This window comes from Onychostoma macrolepis, chromosome 10 (assembly GCF_012432095.1).
Source record: "Onychostoma macrolepis isolate SWU-2019 chromosome 10, ASM1243209v1, whole genome shotgun sequence".
Classification (NCBI taxonomy): Eukaryota; Metazoa; Chordata; class Actinopteri; order Cypriniformes; family Cyprinidae; genus Onychostoma; species Onychostoma macrolepis.
Window position 1 is genome coordinate 10616956 of NC_081164.1, and position 20430 is coordinate 10637385.

General features: G+C 37.4%; 1 protein-coding gene across 11 annotated transcripts in view; it reads left to right on the top strand.

Moving 5' to 3' along the window:
- auts2a (activator of transcription and developmental regulator AUTS2 a) overlaps window positions 1–20430 on the top strand; it is a 370676-nt gene that overhangs the window by 8943 nt on the left and 341303 nt on the right. For 8 of the 11 annotated variants that reach the window (XM_058788533.1, XM_058788537.1, XM_058788542.1 and 5 more), the window contains one exon: window positions 7345–8048. In XM_058788533.1, the coding sequence (XP_058644516.1) occupies window positions 7776–8048 (273 nt within the window). In that variant the 5' untranslated portion in view covers window positions 7345–7775. Of the gene's footprint in view, window positions 1–5318; window positions 5705–7344; window positions 8049–20430 lie in introns of those variants that run through there. The other 3 variants (XM_058788536.1, XM_058788535.1, XM_058788534.1) reach the window with 3 other exon arrangements.

Genomic DNA, 20430 nt, shown 5'->3' on the forward strand with positions numbered 1-20430 from the left:
CATCCCCTGAGTCAGAGACACAGATGGCTGTTAAAGTTGGTAATAATATGCTGGCAGAGGTCCATGTGTTACAGTGTGACTGTCAGCGCAGGCAGGGATCGGAGCAAGAGGAATGAGTGGCATTTAAACCATAATGACAGATTTTAAAGGGGTAGTTTGGGATTGAAATGACATGATGGTGAGTAGATGATTTTTTTTTTTGGATAATAAGGTTTTACATGAGTTGGGTGTTTGAAAAAGCGTTTGAATGGTGCTGTTGTGTGTGTGTGGTAAACCTTTAATCGTCTGCAATGTGATGTTTTCCTCAGGGCTGTAGAGACTTCATCTGCACTGTCAGTGTGTTTGATAGGTGTCTGGAAGATTCTGAGCCAAGGGGCCGCAGTAGAATCACTGATTCTTGAGGATTTTTATATAGCTGCAGCTGCTTGAGTAGTTTTTTTCTCTAGAGGATTGACATTTGTTCGGTTTACTCTCTCGATTTACTTTATGGTTGTGGTTTCAGTTTTATTTCATTTTAACAGCCTTTCCCGATCACAACTCCAGGTCTTTTAGTTACTTCTGTTTTAGTAGCCTTTGCTATAAGTCCATGTTTAAAGGAATAGTTCACCCAAAAATGAAAATTTGCAGAAAAAGTAACTTACTCTCAGGCCATGCAAGATGTAGATACTCCTTTAGAAGTTAGTTCTGTTAAAAGTTGACAGTTGTTTGTTAGTAAGCAGCTGGCTTTGGATGTTTTATCAAGTGTAAATGGTCCATCAGAAGTAAATACTGTGTATTATGAACTGTACTCAGCTTCCTGTGTCAAATAAATATGAGGAAATGATAACATCACTGAAGCATTATTGTTAGTTTGAGTTTGAACACTGGTAATTATTTTGTCCGCAGGGGCTGGGGACTAAAATAGCTTCTCTTTCACATACACTTGTTATGCTCTGCAGTTGTTAAGACTACATTAAGGCTAGAAATAAACAAGCTTTCCAAAGGCAAGCATATCTGCCACTATATATAAACATATGTTGACATAGTGTGTATGTGATCTTCCAAGTGTCTTATCAGTTCAGGAAGATAAGCCTATGTTTTTGCAATATGACAATGTCTCATAAAGAAGAAAAACGTAGTAGCTGACATCAATCTGAATATGCTATTTCTATCCCTAATACATGGAATTATACAATACGTTATTGTAAATGAGTGTAAAATCATGGCTTTTTATACAATAATAAATTTTTTTTAAAATAGGGATGCCAGTCTACATCTATTATGCTGTCGGAATCAAAATATTAAATCATTAGAAATGGATTAATATCTGAATATAACAGGAAATGGTTTCCTTTCATCATCTGCTTTTTTTCATTAGCCTATTTAGAGTGTTTTACTGAGTAATTAAAAGCTCACCAACGGATGACAAAATCAGTCCCGCCCATCTGGTGTCAAGGAGACAGCTGTTACATCCCTTCTCTCCCGGGGAGCAGATACAAGAGCTCACTCTGTTATTTCAGACAACATCGATAAAAACACTATGGATACACAGCATGCAAATCGTTACAGTGACTCTCGATCGGGTGCCAGAAAGAATGAAAAATCTTTATAGCTAATGAAAGTGCAAATGAGGCATTTGGTTAATGATGGGGTGAGGACAATATTGGCCTGATTGCACGAAAATGAATTAAGTAATGCGTGTTATGCTCTGAGACAATTGTTGCTTTAAAAATCAATTTTATAGAGATGCGGAATGCTGCGATTTTAAGAAAGGACATTCTTTTTCCTCTCTTCTCGCACACATTTACTTGATACAGTCCCATTATTATGCTTGTGTATTGGTCTATTAATCACAGGCAGAGGAGCGTAGAGTCATAGATCTATATGCTATATAAATATACCCGGTATTGTACCGTCCCACTCTTTAGAACACACTGTATTAGCTGAATAAATTCCCAGGACTGCAGAACCTCTCGTAGAAAATCCATATCTTGATGCTTGACAGTTTACATGGTGGAAAGTGTTGCAGAGTCATACTTGCTTGAAGCATTGCATTGTGCTCTTTTTAATGAGGCGTGAATGTGGCGTGAATAAATTGTTGTGTGTTTTCTATCAGGATGCGTAAAAGGGGGGTGAGTGTGAGATGGATTAAACACATCAAGTGGGTGATATCACTCATGCTAAGCTGAATAACTCCTTGTAGACACAGAATTTTATACTGTGTTTGTAAACAGGGTTTCTGCGGGTCTTAAAAAAAATCTTAATTTGCTCTTCAACAACTGAAGGCCTTAAGTCTTAAATTCATACAGTCAGCATTAAATGTTGCAAAAAAAAAAAAAACATCATTATCTTCCTCAGTAATTTTCTTTTCCAGTACAAATATAAACAAATATAGAAATGCCAAATTAAGAAATTAAGTATTGTTTTCTGAGAAATTGAATAAAATTATTTTGCCTTTGAGTTAAGAGATTTTTCTAAGCCCATTGGCACATATTTGCTCTTGTTTTAATCATAAACTGACTTCATTTTGATTAATTTCAGAGAAAACGAGACTCATTATCTTATTTCATTTTGCTTCTACGTGAAATTTATCTTGATTTAAGAGTGTTTTTGAACTGGAAAAAAGTTGTTTCCTAGTGTTTGAGGTATTCAAGCCTTTTTTAATGAATTAAAGATGGAGATCGGTAGGAAGTTGTTTTCTCAAACTTTGAAGTGTTGCTACTTTAATACACCACATTGCGTACTCCCCATACATTTACTTTTAGATAACATATTGATGTTCCCTTCAATTTATTCCTTAAATTTCCTTTCCGTGGTTTTAAAAAGGTCTTAGATTTACCTTCATAAAACCTGTAGAAACCTGACTAAATCACATATCAAAACTGCTGTCTCCCAGATCTGTCTCCACCTGCCACCAGTTCATCTGCTGCGCCTCTCTTGACCGCACAAACATTTAGAATAAGTAAAGTTAGGCTCTGGTTTCAGTGCAGTTTGATAGCAGGGGTGCATAAGGTCACCCCAGGGTTGGCCTAAAGGGAAAACCTCTTCATGTTACATAACAAGAGCAATACAAACAGTATAAAAGAATGAGAAACAACATCTGACCCATTCAAAACGTGTAAGTGTAAATGATTTGTTTGAAGACTTAATTGATTGTACATTTTGCCTAATAGCAGTTACTAATTGCCTAATAGCTACGTGTTAGAGGCATAAAAAGTCATGCACAGCCTGAAGGCATTGAAAATGTTAAAAGGGAACAAGTGTTTGATTATGTGGTGACTTGTTTTATGTATTTCATACTATGATAAAACACCTTAATATGCATTGTGCCAGATGCCATGGTTGAAAAGAAACTTGTGCTGCTTTTTAGCTGGATGTTTTGGTTGAAAACCCATGCGATGCCAAATGAAGATTTAATAGCCTGTGCAATTACTAAGTCTGATTAGCAGCCAGCGAGTTTAGATGCTATAAATTCAGGATTGTTTTCACTGATTCATTGGTGCTGATGGAGGCCTGAATCAACACAATGTGGTTGGACAGATGGAAGAACCTAAAGGGACAATAGGCCTTGTAAACTACAAATAGGCTGCAAGATTTCTTAATATGTCAAATTATTTTCCTGTCTGCATGTAAAAAAAAAACAGAATTGAATTGGCTATGCAGTGATTCAGTGTGCAGAGTGTTTTGAATTTTTGTCATGTTAGTGTATTGTCTAGAAGCAAATGTTATTTTGGTAGGCAGAATGTTCCCTGCTGCAACTTTTAAATAAATTAAATGCATTTAATTGGTTCCCATTTAATACATCAGTCAAGTAATAGGAGCAATACAATATGCAATGATTTGCATTGTCATAATCCATGAAAAATGGCACAGACGGTATGTTGAAGGACATTTAAAGTGTAACAAAACATAGGCTACTGTATTAGGCTAAAGTAGCCTATTTAATATAATTCTGTAATTTTTGAAGAAAATTCGTTTAAGGTTTAAGGTTCGTCTGACGCAATCCAATCCTTGATTTGGCACCATAACCACAGGTAAGGTGGCTTTTTAAACAACGGTTTTAAACAAACAAAAATATCTATATAAAAAATGATATTCTTGTAATAAATAAATCTATATAGCGTCCAGTTATGACCGTACGTAGATTTTAAACACAAAGCACTCAAATTGCCTACATGGTTACCACCTCTGGTAAACAGCTGAAAAGTACTTTCGGTCCCACTTTATATTGTGTCCCTAATACCTGTGTACTTACATAGTAACTAGATGTGTACGTAGTATGTAACCACAGTGTAAGTACACATTGGTACATAGTATCTACAGCTCTAATATTTCTGTAACTACACACATGTAACAACCCTCAAAATGGTATGTGTAAGTACAAATGTGTAACAGGACATTGGTAACAACACTTTTTTCCAGGGGGTGGAAACGGGTAGGTTTAGTGTAAAGTGGGAGGAGTTGGATCTCGAGTTGGTAGAGTTGGTGCACCGCTGTAATACCAGTGTACTTACATGGTAACTCCTCAGGAACTGTCCACTTAATATAAAGTGTAACATTCTGGACACCAACCACAATTTATATGTAAAGCCTAACTTACTGGCCGCTGCTGTGTAACATCAAAGTAATTACATGGTAAATCCATAGGAATTGTCTATTTAATATAAAGTGTAACACTTTCTATACAAAAAAAGTGCTGTTAGTCCTGTTACACATTTGTACTTTCATTACCAAAAAGTGTTGTTACCAATGTCCTGTTACACATTTGTACTTACACATACCATTGAGTGGGTTGTTACATATGTGTAGTTACACAAACATTAGAGCTGTAGACACTATGTACCAATGTGTACTTACATCTAGTTACTATGTAAGTACACAGGTATTAGGGACACAATATAAAGTGGGACCGTACTTTCCTACAATCGAACTTTTGTGGTTTCTTAAACGTTTGAAAACACTACTAAACATTCTTTATGAATTAATACCGAATTAAAACGTCTTAAGACATACTTATGTGGCGTTTAAGCCTTTAAATAGAGGCGGTCAAACGCTAATTCGTGCCTTCATTGAAGGCATCAATCTAGTACTAGGCTAATCAGTACCATACAGAATACAGTGGTTTTCCTTATTTTGATAATCAGCGCAGATGGCAGTGTAATGGGAACGGATGGTATGTTGAAGTACATTTAGAGTGTCTAATAAGATATAATAACTAAAACGAATGTCTTCTGCATTTAAACCGAGCCTTCTCTATAGAGAGCGCTGCACTATATGCGCTGAGGAAGCGGATCGCCTGTAAAGCGGCACTGCGGCAGTACTGTATCAATGCGCCCGGTCCCCGCTCGCTCCGGGATCCTGAAGCACGGACTCTCGGAGAGGAGCAGCGTCGCTTCCTTGCAGGATTTATTTGTTTGTGGAAAAAATTTCTCTTTTGTTTTCCGTTCTAGAGCAGCGCGCTTTCCGAATGCCGACGACTCGCTCGGACGACCCTCTTCCACTCGCCAGGCTTTGCATGTGTTGCTTTTGTCCTGCAGGAGAGAAGGCAGGCTTTGTGTTTTGGTGGATCTAGAGCTGAAGGAGGCAGTGCCAGGCGCTGCTGCTGCTGCTGCTGCTGTGGGCTGGACCGGCCACGGTGCGTGAGATTTACTGACGGAGAGAAAGAGAGAGAGACAAAAAGGACTCGTGGAAGACAGCGAGAGTGAAGGGAGGGCTGGCAGGGACTGTAAATACATTAAAACCATTTATATATTTGGGGTGTGTGTGTGTGTGTGTGCGCGCGCGTGTGTGACAGGAGTGCCAGCACAGGGCATCATCAGGTTAAAGGGATATGTGATTGGGAATAGCTTTGTAATAATAGCCCACCTGGACTATTGGTCATTGCTGTTGGTAAAATGTTTCTGGAATGCATCATTTATTCGAAAAAGTCAGATTGCAATGCTGATATTTGGTAGCGGTGGATTTTGAAGGCAGATGAAGGTTGGTTGCTAGTGAAGTTTAAGTTGATGGGTGTCTATGATGTCATACTGTAGCTGCTGTAGATGTTCATGTCACGTCTTGTGAAGTTCACGTTGATGCTTGGTTTTATGATGTCTATGTATCTTGTCAACTTCACTGGATAAGACACTTACATTTATGGCTAGTTTTGATATAATGACATGTTCTTATCATCAGACATTGTTTAAGTTGATGCTTGATTATGATGTCATAATGGAGTTGCGGGTTTGGTAAAGTTGATTGGATTATAATGTCATTGTTGCTACTGTAAATGTTCATGTTGTCTTGTAAAGATAGGTGTTAATGTCATCTAATGATGTTTATGTTAATGCATGATATTGTCAGTGTTTTAGTTCATGTGATTTAATTTGAAGCTTATAGCTGATTATGATGTCATAGTGTTCATGTCATTTGGTGAATTTAAAGATTGATGATCATGATGTCATAATGCAGCTATTGTAGATGTTCAGGTCACATATTTTTTTTCATATATTTCAATGTATGAAAATGACTGGAGATGATTCTGCTTCAAACGTCAGCACACAACTTGACACAGCTAATGACAGAATTATTTAATATTTCGAGCAATGAAAAATAATGCCTTGCATGAACAATTTCAGCTGATTTTAGTAATTGCTATTCAGATAAAACGCCTCTTTAACAACCCTGAGTGTGGAAGATTTAGAAAGGTTTTCAGAGTTTTATCTATAGTTTGGTGACATTGAAAAATAAACAGAGGAACCCTGAGTAGAGATTATCAGTAGAGTGCAGAATGATTGTGGCTGTTGGTGTTTTAAGTACATAGATGTAACTGCATACAGAAGACGACTGGAAAGTCAGCCATAAATGTTCTGTCAGTGTAATCAGCTGAACTAAAAATTGCTGTGAGAAAATGACATTTTTTTTTTCTTGATCCACAGCTCTGTTAAGAAAAATGAATAATTACCCCCTCCTGTCTCCGGTTATAGCAGTCTCAGAATAATGACAGTGTGCAGGAGGAGAAATATAAGCTCTTGAATATGTAAAACTGGAGATCTAGACCCAGCTCTGTAAATGGCTCATTATATGATGCATTTAATCTGCAAGAACACATTCTGAATAATTTCCTACAATAGATTTTGTTTTCTTCCAAGAAACTGTAAGATCTGGGAAGAAGGGAATGTAAAAGTGACTGTAGCCATTGTGGAAGTAGATCAAAAGGAAGGCATCTTAAGATGATCTCTTGCAGAGAGTCCATATGTGTTGTGAAAATTGCTTTATTCATATGCCTGCATGATATATTCCTATGTATAGCTAAGGGTGGGGATTCTGGGAAGGCTCTCAGAGAGAACATTTCAAACGTCTGCTCTCTATCTCTTTGACTTGTAGGATGGGAAGGTGTCAGACTGCACTTAAACAGAGTGTTGGGTCCGTGAGGACAGCCATGTGGAGACCCGTTACAGCTCCGTTGGAAGACATTTCAAGTGATCTGCCAGTTTGTTTCCCCTAAACGTGGGCTGAATTTGGAAGTTTGGATACTTTCCAGTTTGGCAACCCTTAACAGGATTCAATTTTGGATTTCTGTGCTTGTGGATATATGCATTTATACTTCTGGAATCTCATGTGCGTATCGCACTCCAAGCAAAGTCACATAGCATCAGCCGGTTTTGGAATTTGGATAATTGCACATCCCTCACTGGAGTACAGTTATTGAGCCTTCCATTACAGGTGTTTGTTGGGAATCGTTCTGCATCCACCTCTGAGCGCGGGCCGAGAGCCTCCTAGCAGGAAGTGTTCGGTTGAGTGTGTCATCTGGTGAAATGGATGGCCCGCGGTGCAGCGGGATCCGGAAAAAGCGGAAGTCTCGGTCTGTGCGAGACCGGGAGCGTGTGTCTAACGGGATCAGGAATAACCATGTCCGGGGCACCGTGCTTCGATTCTCCTCGGATTCGGAGAAGGAAGACACCACCAACCCCTCCTCTTCCTCACGACCCAGGCCACCGAGGAGGAAGAGGAAGGAGTCTACCTCTGCTGAGGAGGACATCATTGACGGATTCTCAATATCGGGATTTATGACGCTGGAAGCTCTTGAGGTAAGAGACCAGGTTAACCTTGTACTGCGGCCTTTGCCTGAATGTGTTTTTAACTGCTGTTTTTTGGAAGTGCTTGTTTGGTTTGGCTGTGAAAAGCTTAGTGGCGGCATAATGACTGGTTTATTATTGTCTGTAGACTGCTTCTTTCTGGACTCTAATTGCCTGGGTCTGTTTGCACAGTATTGGATTTTCTGTTGTTCCTCTGTGAGTGTGTTTGTGATTCAAGTAGATGTGGCTTTATAGGTTGTTGTTTTTCTGCCAAAGATGTAAAGTGTGTCCGAATTTGCTTGCTTATGCACTATTCTGTCATTTTGTAGTATAAATGGTGTGAGTAGTGTGTTCAGACTGAAAATTCCAACATGAAGTGCACTTCAAATACCCAGATCATGCACTTATTTAATTGAAAACCCCCAAAAACGGTGTGGAATGTTGGACACTTCATGCACTCATCTGTTGCAGCTTTCCTTATGTAGAAGAAGAAAAGGGGCTTGGACTTCGATGTTGGATAATAAAATAATCTTATAAAATTCATACACAAGACAGTTGAGTGTGTAGTGTGTCATTTAGGAGACAACTGTCCAAAATGATGTGGTACTGCTTTAAGATGCTGTTTTGAGAAGGTTAACAACTTGAAGAATCTAAAATAAATGTTTAGAAATCATCATATATAGAAATGTTGTCATAATGTGTATATGCTAACGATATGCATGTCCTCCGGTGAAGCTGAAGATGGATGGTCATGATGTCATAATGTAACTAATAACTCATAATGTTCTACTTGCATCTGCTAAATGACTAAATGTAAATGTAACTATTGTATATGTTCAGGTCACAGATTTCAGTCTTATATTTAGATTTTAGTCATGGATTTCGGTAAGAAAGATGATTCTGCTAAAAAGCTTCATTAGTTTAAAAAACAGCTTAAACACACAAGTTGAGCAAAGCCTTGTCTCATTTTGAGATGAAAAAGGAAAAATAATAGCTACAGTGGAAAGAATAATTTTAGCTGATGTAGGTTTGAAGTTTAACTGTACTTCTATAGTAATCACTTTTGCATTATTCTCATTTTGACTACAGAGTAAGTTTATATTACCGACATAGTATGTAATTATGTGTAGAAAGTCCTACTTGGCTGGAAGTGAAATTTTAAACTTCAGATGTTTGAAATAAGGGTTGGATGTACCAGCCAAGTTAGCTACAAATAAGGCATCTAGATCTCTAACTCATTTTGACAGCCTCCTTGCTGAAACTAAACAAGCTGCTTTGGTCTGTTTCATATAATCTAGGCAGACTGATCAAACATACTGTGTGGATGTTTATTATTGTTCTGTTTATTAGTACAACTGCTGTATGAATTTAAGGCTGTTTACAGCCTCCAAGTGGAGCTGGAAATGTAGTCATTCCGTGTTACATGCACAGAAATCACAGTGAAATCATTTTTACCAGTGGGGAACTGTTAAGAAAAATTGTAATTATACCTATTTTGATATCGGAAAGGTCTAGTTTTTGCTTGGGGTCCTGCTTACAAGTAGCTTTCTTCATGTATAATACACATATCTGCTGGTATAACTGCGGCAGGTGCTATCTTTCTATATTATTATTTAAATTTGAATTCATATTTTGTAGATAAAAACTAAGCTATATATATAAATTGAACATAGATTGGGTATGCAGGTGTATTCACTTATGGTACACCTTTTTTTTTTGGCTGTCATTCACCGTTACTTCAGTATTGTGTTTCTGACTTTGATGTGTCATTTCGTAGGTGCTTCCCAGGAGCACTTGAAGGCGGCATTGGCCTTCGCCATTGTTTCATTTGTCAGTCTTGACAGGACATCTGTAGAGTGTCATCCTGACTTTCAGCATCGCTCTTGCTGTTACAAGCCCAACAGTGTGACACGACAAAGCTTTGCACGCTTTACCCTCACATCCCCTACAGATGCTGTTGCATTGTGTTGGATGTACACTATAGTAATCTGTGAAAGGAGCTCGTCAGCAGCTTACGCTGTCACGCTAGCGCTCTGAACCGCAGACGCAGTTCTCCAGGGGTGACATCCCCATTCACCGCTCTTCACTGTTCTGGGATCTGTGACTCATAGCCGTCCCCTCCATGCTCCCTCGTCTTGCTCCATTTAGAACCTCACAGAGCAGGAGACCCTAGACTAGATCCTGCATGTCAACCATCAGCTCCATTCTCATTCATGCAGTTGAGATGATCACAGGACTTAATGAACCAGTGCAGCTAGCCAAATCAAACATATCTTGGTCTATTCTAATGTAAAGTCTTTTAAGAAATTACAGTTTTAATGCTGTAATAATTAAAATGTATTATTACTGTTTAATGTGAGTTTTATTTTGTTTTAGCTGTGTTTTTCTTTTGTGTTATAATGTTTTTTGTTTAGTATTTGTTTTGAGTTGTGGTGTTTTTTTTTTTTTTAGTTTTATTTGTGTTTTTTGTTTTATGTTGTGGTGTTTTGTTTTTAGTTGATTTTTGTTTTGTGTTGTGCTTTTTTGTTTGTTGTTTTGTTTTTAGTTATTTTTTGTTTTGTGTTTTGTTTTTTTTATGGCTTGTTTTTTGCCATTATTATTAATATTGAATATATAATATATATATATTTTTTTGCATTTATTTTTTCCACATGAATTTATATCCATTTTGCACAGATTGTTTGCTGTTGTGATTTTGGCCCATAAATTTATCAGTGTTTGTTTGTCCATACGGATCAACGTTTACAATACATCAGAGCCATCTTACTTTTTATCCAATACACCTATTCACTCTTTATCCAATTTCGTTTAAACGGTCCCTCTCTCTCTTCCTCCGCCTCACCATTTCTATTTCTTGTCCTTCTTTTACAACAATCCCTTGATGGTTTCAATTTGAGAAGGAATTTGTCCTCAATTTGCCAGGAGGTGCTTGAAGAATTCGTACAGGTATTCCCAAATGACACATTGAAATCAAACTCGTTCCACTCCAGTGGACAGACTCGCTCATATAGAAGTGAGTCATCAGCAGCGGGTGTTTATTAATGCTGCTTAGTGCTGGAATGACAGGCCTGAGAGGCAGTGTGTTACACCACTTTGAGAAATTACTAAATCATCAGGCCTGGGCTGCCTCGATGAACCTCCTCCCCCTTGGTCCCTGAGCACAAAGTTGCCACGTAATCGTTTCAACCTCCTCCCCCTTGCCCGCCCCTTCATCCCCAATTCAATATTACTTAATGCCTGCACCACTGGTGCCCTTAAACCACTTTATGTGATCATTGTGTTGTAAAGCTCCGAGCTCATTTGATTGAGAACAGCAGTCACCCTGCGTGCGTTCCCCACGCCATTGATCCACTCATAAGAAATTGGTTAAGTCAATGTAAATAATACTAATGTGCTAGCACGTGCCTGGCGCAAAACAACGCATTTGTTCATCACAATGGCTTTTCTCTTTCAGCTGACATTCAAAATGGCTTTTCAGATCTTAATACGAACAAATCAAGTGTTTCTTTTTTGTGTTTGACGCCATTATGTTCTCTTCTTTAGCTAAGTTGATGAGTCAAGTGGCATGTTAATGATTTCAGACTGTGCTTTTATCATTTATAAATATTTACACAGCCTGCAATAACTCAAATGCAGCTCTTGAAAAAAAAGAAGTCAGTTTTGACATCAGATTAGCATTTCAGAAAGAGACAGGAAAAAGACAGAGTGGGGACCCATCGTGTCAGGCAGTAGATGGTTGAAAGAGGAAATTAGGTCATGGCCGGAGGAGGGGTTGGCACGGTGCCCAGAGGGGCACATCTTTCGTCTGTAATCGCCTAATGCCACAACAAGACAAAAAGCACTCTGACAACTTGTAATTCATTTGATATATGAATGAACTCAGTGTTATGCATTCATGAAGGGTTACGAATGGGCACATGTGTTTAGTTGCATAAGTGTTGAATTATCTTCATAATGTAAATTGTTTTGGATAAAAGTCATTAAAGGAGTATTCAGGGTTCAGTACCAGCTAAGCTCAGCTTGTGTGGCATAATTTTAATTACAAAAAAATTATAATTTAAACTTGTCTTCTGTTTTCTTTAAAAACGGGGCACTTACAAAAAAGCGGGGGCACTTACAATGGAAGTAAATGTAGTTCATTATTTTGTAGGACTTAAAAGCAAAAATGTGAAGCTTCTATTTTTTTGCATTAATTCTTCCATTAAGTTGTGTTATTGTTTGTCACTGATTCAGTGGGTTTAGGGATTCAATGTTTATGTTGTCATGACCACTTTTTACACGAAAACCATAACAATGTTTATGCCTCATGGTTGTTCTATTGAATGTCTATTTTACAATAATACAAAATTGCCCCACATTTCCATTTGAAGTGCTTTACTGTAACCTAGATTTTTCCTTCAAAGAAAAGTGCTGTTGATTGAGGTTAACTTGAACCTGGAATATTTAATTACGCTGAAGTGTATGAATAGTAAGAGAAATAAACCTACAAATGTCTTTCTTATGTTTGTCTTTACAAATTAAGCTGGGATAGCAGAAAGTGTGTTGACATCCAAAAAATTACACACTCCAGCTTTAAACACTTCTCTCTGACAGTGTGCGTGTAAATTTTCTGGTATTTATGAGAAAATGCGCAAAGTGTTTATTTTGTCTATTGTGATGTAATCGTGTCAAATGCGCTATGACAGAAATGTGTTCTTGGCAGAATTGTGAGACAGGCTATAGATTTTCTGAGCTGTAGATGTCTCTTTGCTGTTTAGCAGACAAATCGAAAGATGGAGAGGGAGAGACAGATTGAGAAAGGGTGAGGAATTGATTACACTCTTCATTGAGAAGAATATTGTTGCACTGAATCTATTGATATTGCACATGTGCCTAGTTAAAAACACACATACAAAATCTGTCAATAATTATGTTGGAATAAAGAAAGAACACTCGGCTTGTGAAATTTATTTATTGTGAACGTTATAAATTTTTTTAATAACGAAAATCGCTGGTGATTTTGTTTGAGGCATGCTCAGAATATTTCCATGCATGACAAATGTCCCTTTTTTTAAGCCATCAATTAATTTCCTCCCTAACAGTGCTTATATTTACTCATGGCAGTGACAGCTGATATTCATTTAGACCTAATTTGCAACTGTCACGATATGATGTGTGATATGCATTAATACAGAACTGTAGGAGCCATGACTGACACATCAAATATACCGTCCTGTCACTCTAAGGCATGCTAAATGCAGCCGATGGATCATACTGTTGTTACATTTTTACATTCCTTCCTATTTAAATCGTGTCCCTTTTGGATCAAGTTTTGGATCATAAATGTGTAGCAATACTTTTGCTGTTGTTGGGTTATTAATGCATGATATGGGATTGCAATTAAAGCTACTGGGCAAAAAGAGTGAATCATTTATTTAAGAGACAAAGCATGCCAAAAGCAATTCAACTTCAGCTAAATGTGGAGTTAAGGCTGTCTCTTGTATATACTGTGCTGATGATGGTAAAGTACACCATTTTTTTATGTTAGTATTTTGCAATGCAGAAGCTATTTTCTGTGAATGTGCAAAACTTCCAATTTATTGGCTGCTGTGTAAATAACTAGAAGAATAAGGAAGTGCAGTTTAATGGCAAAACTACTTGCACTACAAACCAATGAGTTTATGATTATGATACTGAATTTAAATAATATGGTAAATACCGGTTTGCAATTTCAAGCAGTGTAATGGACTGTTTTTGTACACCAGATGCCTTGCACATTCAAGTTACAAATGGCTGAAACCATTCTTACGATAAAATTAGGTGGCTAGGCATAGTCTAGCAATCAGCCAAAGCTCTAGTTTGTGAAGAGGAAGTCATTGCAAATAGTGCAAATGGATGCACACTTTTTAATCTCTAATGCTATTTAGAATATATATTATACAAATTCGGTTGTAGTATAAACTTCTGAATCAAGTCACCACCACCACATGATGCTGATGTGAAAAACTGTCAAATTTTAAGATGGATGTGTTGTTTGTAGAACCAGGACTTAATATATTATCTAAAACTTATGCACAGGTGTCTACAATTAAACTAAATATCAAGCTAGCATCAATACTGAATAATCCTTGCCCAGCAGGATTTGTCTGTTTACTGCATGATGAAAATCGTTTGAAATAGCTCATTAATTAGCAGTGTTGTTCGAATGTGTTTTCTCTCATTTTGGCTCTATTAAAAGCAATCATCCAATCACTGACAGTATTAGCCATGACCTGACATTTATTTGATCTTTCGAGGCATTTCAAAAGGAAAATAACACTGTGTACTTGTTAAAGGAGAAATTAAAAACTAAGATGCGCTTGGTTGTGACAGGTAATTGGTTAAAAGGTGCGACAAGTACAGGTGTGAGGAAGGTTAATTGTTGCAAGAGATTTAATTCAGTGTTGACGCAAGTGTCATGCGACAGCTGCACATGTAATGGTGCCGTTGACATATCCAGGTGGGACACCCGATGTACACATGAATATCGATTCGTATATTGAGACAAACATATGTAAATCATCATTTTGTGGTCATATCCAGGTGCCATGCCACACACACTTACTTTAAGCAGCAGCTGTGGTAATAGCCTGGGTGTTGCAGGAGGGCTGTTAACCACAGTAAATGTTTGCTCTCATGTTTAAATGGTGTGGCAAGAATATCATTAATGACCCTGTGAGGGTGTGCAGAGGGGATAGTGTGTGTGAGAGAGAGAGTCAGCATTCCCTCCAAACATCTGTTCACTGATATGCACTGAAGCCTTCATAGCTTTTAATTAAAAACAACAAAAATGGTTAAGATGTTAACAGTTTTGAAATTAAATGGTGTATATGGGTCCACGTAGACAAGTTTAATGTGTATTTGGTCTCTATATTCACCTATGTGTGTGAAACTAGATTCAATGATTTTGAGTTTGCAAACATGTTGTAATGGGAAAATTGAATGTGTTTTGTGAATGAAGGACACCTTGTAATTTATTTCCCATGATGCTCAATGGTCTCTGTTGGGCATATGCCATTCACGGTTGGCAGGACTGTGAGATTAATGCAGTCAATCATACACAACCTCCATTTAAGGTTTTAATAGATCAGTAAAGTGAGAGATTTTTGAAAGACCACTGTGGATCTCTGTTTGGTTTTTCCTCCTGATCAAGGTTTGACACTTTTCTTTTCTGTTTCTAGATGTTTTTTACCCCAATGACCTTCGTAAATGAAGCGTTGAGAGCAAATTTGTCTCACTGGCTGCAGTAGTGATTGTTAAAAAACCTGTGCTTCTGAGAAAGAAAACTCACTCACTGGAGTTTACACAACATTTTCTTCTATGTTCCCGAAACAGGGTCACTATATACTGAAGTCTGAGGCTTAATGGAAGTTTAATACAAGTTAAACTCATAGCATTTGTGGCATATGGTTGGATGCCACATTCATGAAACCCCCTTTTTCAGTACCATTTAGTTCTCGCCATAGTTTTGAAAAATGCTGCAAAAGTGGGCATGGTACCTTGAAGTAAAATCTGCATGGGGAACATTTTCGCCCTTGAGTAAAACTCACAATTGCACAGATTCCTATTGAGATGACTGGATTTTGCCTGTGAAAATTTGTTGAACTATATGTGTTTGCACCTTAACTTGTGTACTGAACACAAACTATTCCTTTAAGGTTAGTAATTATTTCTTCCAAAATGATCTGTTCTAGTACTAGTACTAGTAATGCTTGCCTTAGCAGAGACACTCTCAGAGAGCATACGCTGAGCTCTTTGCTTTTGTGTAGATGTAAATAATATATCAAATAGCAGTGTTAAGTGTAGCCCGAAGTCTAACCCGTATGCTTCTAGGTGTAGCTGTAAAAACGCTAGTCTGCAAAGAAAAGATATGCTGCTCCAACTCGCACTGCTAATGCTTAGGCAAATTACATTTTTATTCAAATACAACTGGCTTGCCTGAGTAGGTTTATAATAATACATCTGGCATGTATGTGAGTTAGTATCTGGTGGTGGGACATCACTCATTCATTATCCTTGTTCTCTTCTGGAGAAATAGGGAAAAAAAGGCAAATGTTTGCAAAAGCTGAATTGAAATGGCATCAGTGAGGAGCAACTGCTGAGAACAGCCTTCTGTTCATTTTCTTGTTCCTGGTGGTCGACAGCAGGGTCGTGAGAGGTTGAAGTCTCGCAGAGACCTTGATGAAGTTGGAACTTCTGGCTCTCCACCTGCCAACACCTGACAGCAAGCTATCTCATTGCATTTCCAAAGCAGCTTCATGTTGGAGACGGTGTCAGAGCCCTTTTCATTTTCTTATACCCTTCCTCTCACACGTTTCTAACTCTGCTTCACACACACACACCCAGAAGCAACTTGATCTTTCTTTGTGTGAGACAAAGTCAGGTCGAGACAGGACAAGCGGAGGTGAGCAGAGCTCCTTTCTCTCCTCCTAAAGGCTTAAATGTCCTTCTATGAAGCAGGCACCCATGAGGCAGTTTAAGATGTTTTTTTAAGTAAATAGAAATCAATATTAATATTTATACAGACATTTCAGCGATCAGTTGTTTACTGTACAAAATCCTGTTAACAGGGTTGACATTTTAAGATTGTCCCTTTCTGACAAACCTCAAAAAAAGTGATTCAAACACAAGAGACTGACTTGTCCTTGAAGAGTTTACTAATAACACTAATAAAACTTTTTACTACGGACCTGCTTAATGCTTTAAAAAAGATGAAAATATGTGCAAGGGGCCATTGAAGCAGAACACTTTTTTCATTCCATTGTACTACTTTATATTGTTTTTCTATGTAAACGCATTGAACAGACGTGTTTGACTGTTGCACATGTGTCTTTTGCAGCATCTCATGCATTGACAACATTCTTCTACAAAAAAACACACCTCAAGACCTTGTGTTTTTTCGTTCATTCCACTGGCTGTTTCACGTTTTCAAAGCCAAAATGCATTCTGTGTGAATGGCCCCTAACAGTATTCATAAATATGTTAACAACAATCTAAAATAAAAATATAGATTAATGACAACATGATTGCTTTTATTTAAACATTTTATTTTCAAATTTCTAATATAGCAAGGAAAAGGTACTGTATGGCATGCCAAAAAAAAAAAAGAAAGGCAAGACGAGAAGTGATAAAAACCCCACACAAAATTATTGTTGCGTTTAGATATGTCTAATGTAACATAGTAAAAGTTGGCTTTAGCTATTCATTTATAAAGTAATTAAAATAGTATTTTTTAAGGGATGCAAATGGCGGCCTGTAATTTCCTTCTTTTGGATTGTATGTTGTTGTTGGCCAGGATGGAGCTATTTTTCCCTGTACACGCCATATGCAGGGATGCCGTTTGGCTTGATTTTATATCCTGTAGCTATTTATCAAGATCTTCCAACGACAGAGTTTGTGTTCCTCAAAGTGGTGTTAAACCATGAATCTCATTTCAGTATGTGTCAAGTGTCTGAATTCATAAAAGCCTTAAGGAAAAACAGATGAACTGTTTTGTGAACTCTTTATTAAAAAGCTGTGTTCACTTGCCTCTAATAAATAATTATTATAGATATCCAAGAATGTATCATTTTAATGTACCTCACATTGCACATTTAGGTGTATAGACCCAAGATTTTAACTGTTTGCATTGGCTGCATTGACTGTGAAAATTAGATATATAGAATAGATTTACATTCGCAGTCTGTTGGTTTTGCCGTACTTTTATGATGCATGAAATGGTCCGGGACAAGTTACATGTGCTTACCATTAGGAGTTTGTTCTAATCCATAAACTTAAGTATGAGCAATAGTAATTCTCTAAGAAACTAAACCAATATTGTCATTGTTCTCTTTGCTAAGTGTAAACGCATTATAATCCAAAGTGAATTCTGATTATGAGAAGAATTTGTTGCAAAAAACTTAAAATCACTCCCACTTTCTTGGTAACAAAACTTTATCCTGTAAATGCCAAGTTAATTTAAACACATGCCAAGTAATTGTTTAGGTTTCCCTGTTGAAGCGTGAGGAGAATGTGTTGTTCCATTCCAGAACTCTTCTGTTTATCCTGAAGTGACTGATTAGGTGTGTGTGGAACAGCTTGCTGGTCAACGGAAGTGTTTGGGGTCAAGTGTGCGTCCAGCCGATGTCTGCAGACACAGGAGGACAATACAAGGGCATGTATTCACAGACAGGGCTCTGTTAGTTCATTTGCACATGGCATTGTAGAAATGCACTTTTGTAGTCGACCATTGTTATTCTAATCCTTGAGCTACAGTTGGTGACATGCTCTACGCTCTTCAGAATAAAGGTTTTTTTGCAGTCATAGAAGTCAACCATTTTGGGTTCCCCAAAGAACCTTTCAGTGATTAGTTCTTAAAAGAACCATTTTAATAACCTAAAGAAGAACCTTTTTCTACTATAAACTTTTGTGCAAAAGCTTCTACATGGAATCTTCAATGAAGAACCTTTATTTTTAAGAGTGTATTTAAAATAAAACAGCTATAATTGGGCTACTGATACTGCATGGTCTTCGTCTCATGTCAATTTACATGGATTTAAAGAGCACAGAATTACTGAGTGTGAGGTTTAAAATCTACCAATGATTTACACTGGTATTTCCTTCAAAAAATGCTAATCTAGTCAAGATCTTACTTAGGCAAAGGTCTCACTGGAGCTTCTTTTTGGACAGAAAAAACTCTTCCACCTAAAGCACTGCTGCTGTTTCTGCCTCTGTTTTCTCTGACTCATTTCTGAATTAGCGTTTTGCATTTAGCCTCCTGTTTTTACCCGATCCTTGCTGTTCAATGCATAACAGCCATCCTGCCTAAATGCCATATTTGTGGCTGCTGAATTATGCATGAGAAGCAGTTTAGAGGCCTAGTGAGTTTGTGCTTGGTGGGAGAGTAATGAGGAAGCCTTGTTTCTAATGGCAGGATTTGGCTTGGCAAGATGTTTTATGTGCTAATTGAATCGCAGAACTGAGGAACATTTTGGAGTCATTTGAGTTGACAGAAGTGATGTAGTGTTGTGACTAGAGATATGTGGATGTGTGAGTGTGATTTTGTGTGTAACTGGGAACATAAAAGGAGCCTGAAACATAATAGAATGTATTAAGGGGTGTTCATATGGAGTCCGTTCTTCAACGTTTATCCAATTCCTTCATCATACTAGTTGACACTCTTTGTATATACACTCTATATATATTACCCACTCTCCTAATGATAAATCTCACTTATGGTTTGACCATTTTCTGCTAGATCTACAATGGATCAAACATATTGCATATTGTATTAGATAAGGATTTTGTTTTGTTGTCCTGATCATCCTAATCAAGCTTTATCCAAATCGCTTGTCACGGTTTTCTCCCGTATTGGCTTATTTTGGTGCACACCGATTCCCCACTCCATTGTTTGGGTGTTTGCTCCACTGAAATCTCTTAAGTGATTTTTTTCTACCATGTCACAACATGCCATGCTTGCCTGCAGGCTGTCTGTCTGTTAGCAGACCCTCCGCTTTGGAGCGCTGGAGCTCGTCCCTGACCTTGTGCTGACTCTCAGTGGTGTTTCAGTCCGGAATGATGTAGCTCAAATGGCATATGCACTCAAATTTGTGTTTTTATTTTTTCCTAGTGTAGCGAGAAACAAGGAATGCAGCAGTATTGTAATTTAGTAGTAGTTGATTTAATTTAGATTAAAATGAAAGGAAATTAAATTTAATTTGAATTTAATTTAATATAAAATTGTAGGAAACTATTTGTGTCTTTGTCAGATCTGGTGTCTAATTATGGCCACAAAAAACTACTAATGAATTCCAAGTTACGAATTTCACTTATTCATAGGAGACTTTTGTGCATTTATGTGCTTTATGTATTTGTTGGAACGGGTACAGGGTAGGGGTGTGCGTTATTTACAAAAAATATATTTTATCGATAAAAATAATTAGACAATATTTTCCTGAGTGTGTTATTGTGCTTGTACCTTAAGGACTGCCGTGGACAGCTGACTCCTGAAGTCTTTGATATTCTTCATATTCTGTGTGGTGGTCACTTCACACTGATAGAAATTAATCTTTACCAATAAGTTTAAACTGATTTTTACATTTTATTGCCATTTTTACCTTTATAAAGCCATTTTTTTCTAAAAGTTTTCATTATCTTTTGAGTCAAATTCTTACATTTAATCAGTGAATTAGAATAATAAGACATTTGGGCTGTTACCATGCAGATGGAATCAGTATTGACAAAATTAATATTTGCAATGCTGAGGAAATACAGAAGCTGCATCTGAAGTGGCATTTAGATGTATTTACACACTGTTTAATGCAGTGGTTCTCAACCCATCATGAATCCAAATGCCGAACGAATCCATGCTGAACACAATTATATAAGTACAGTTTTA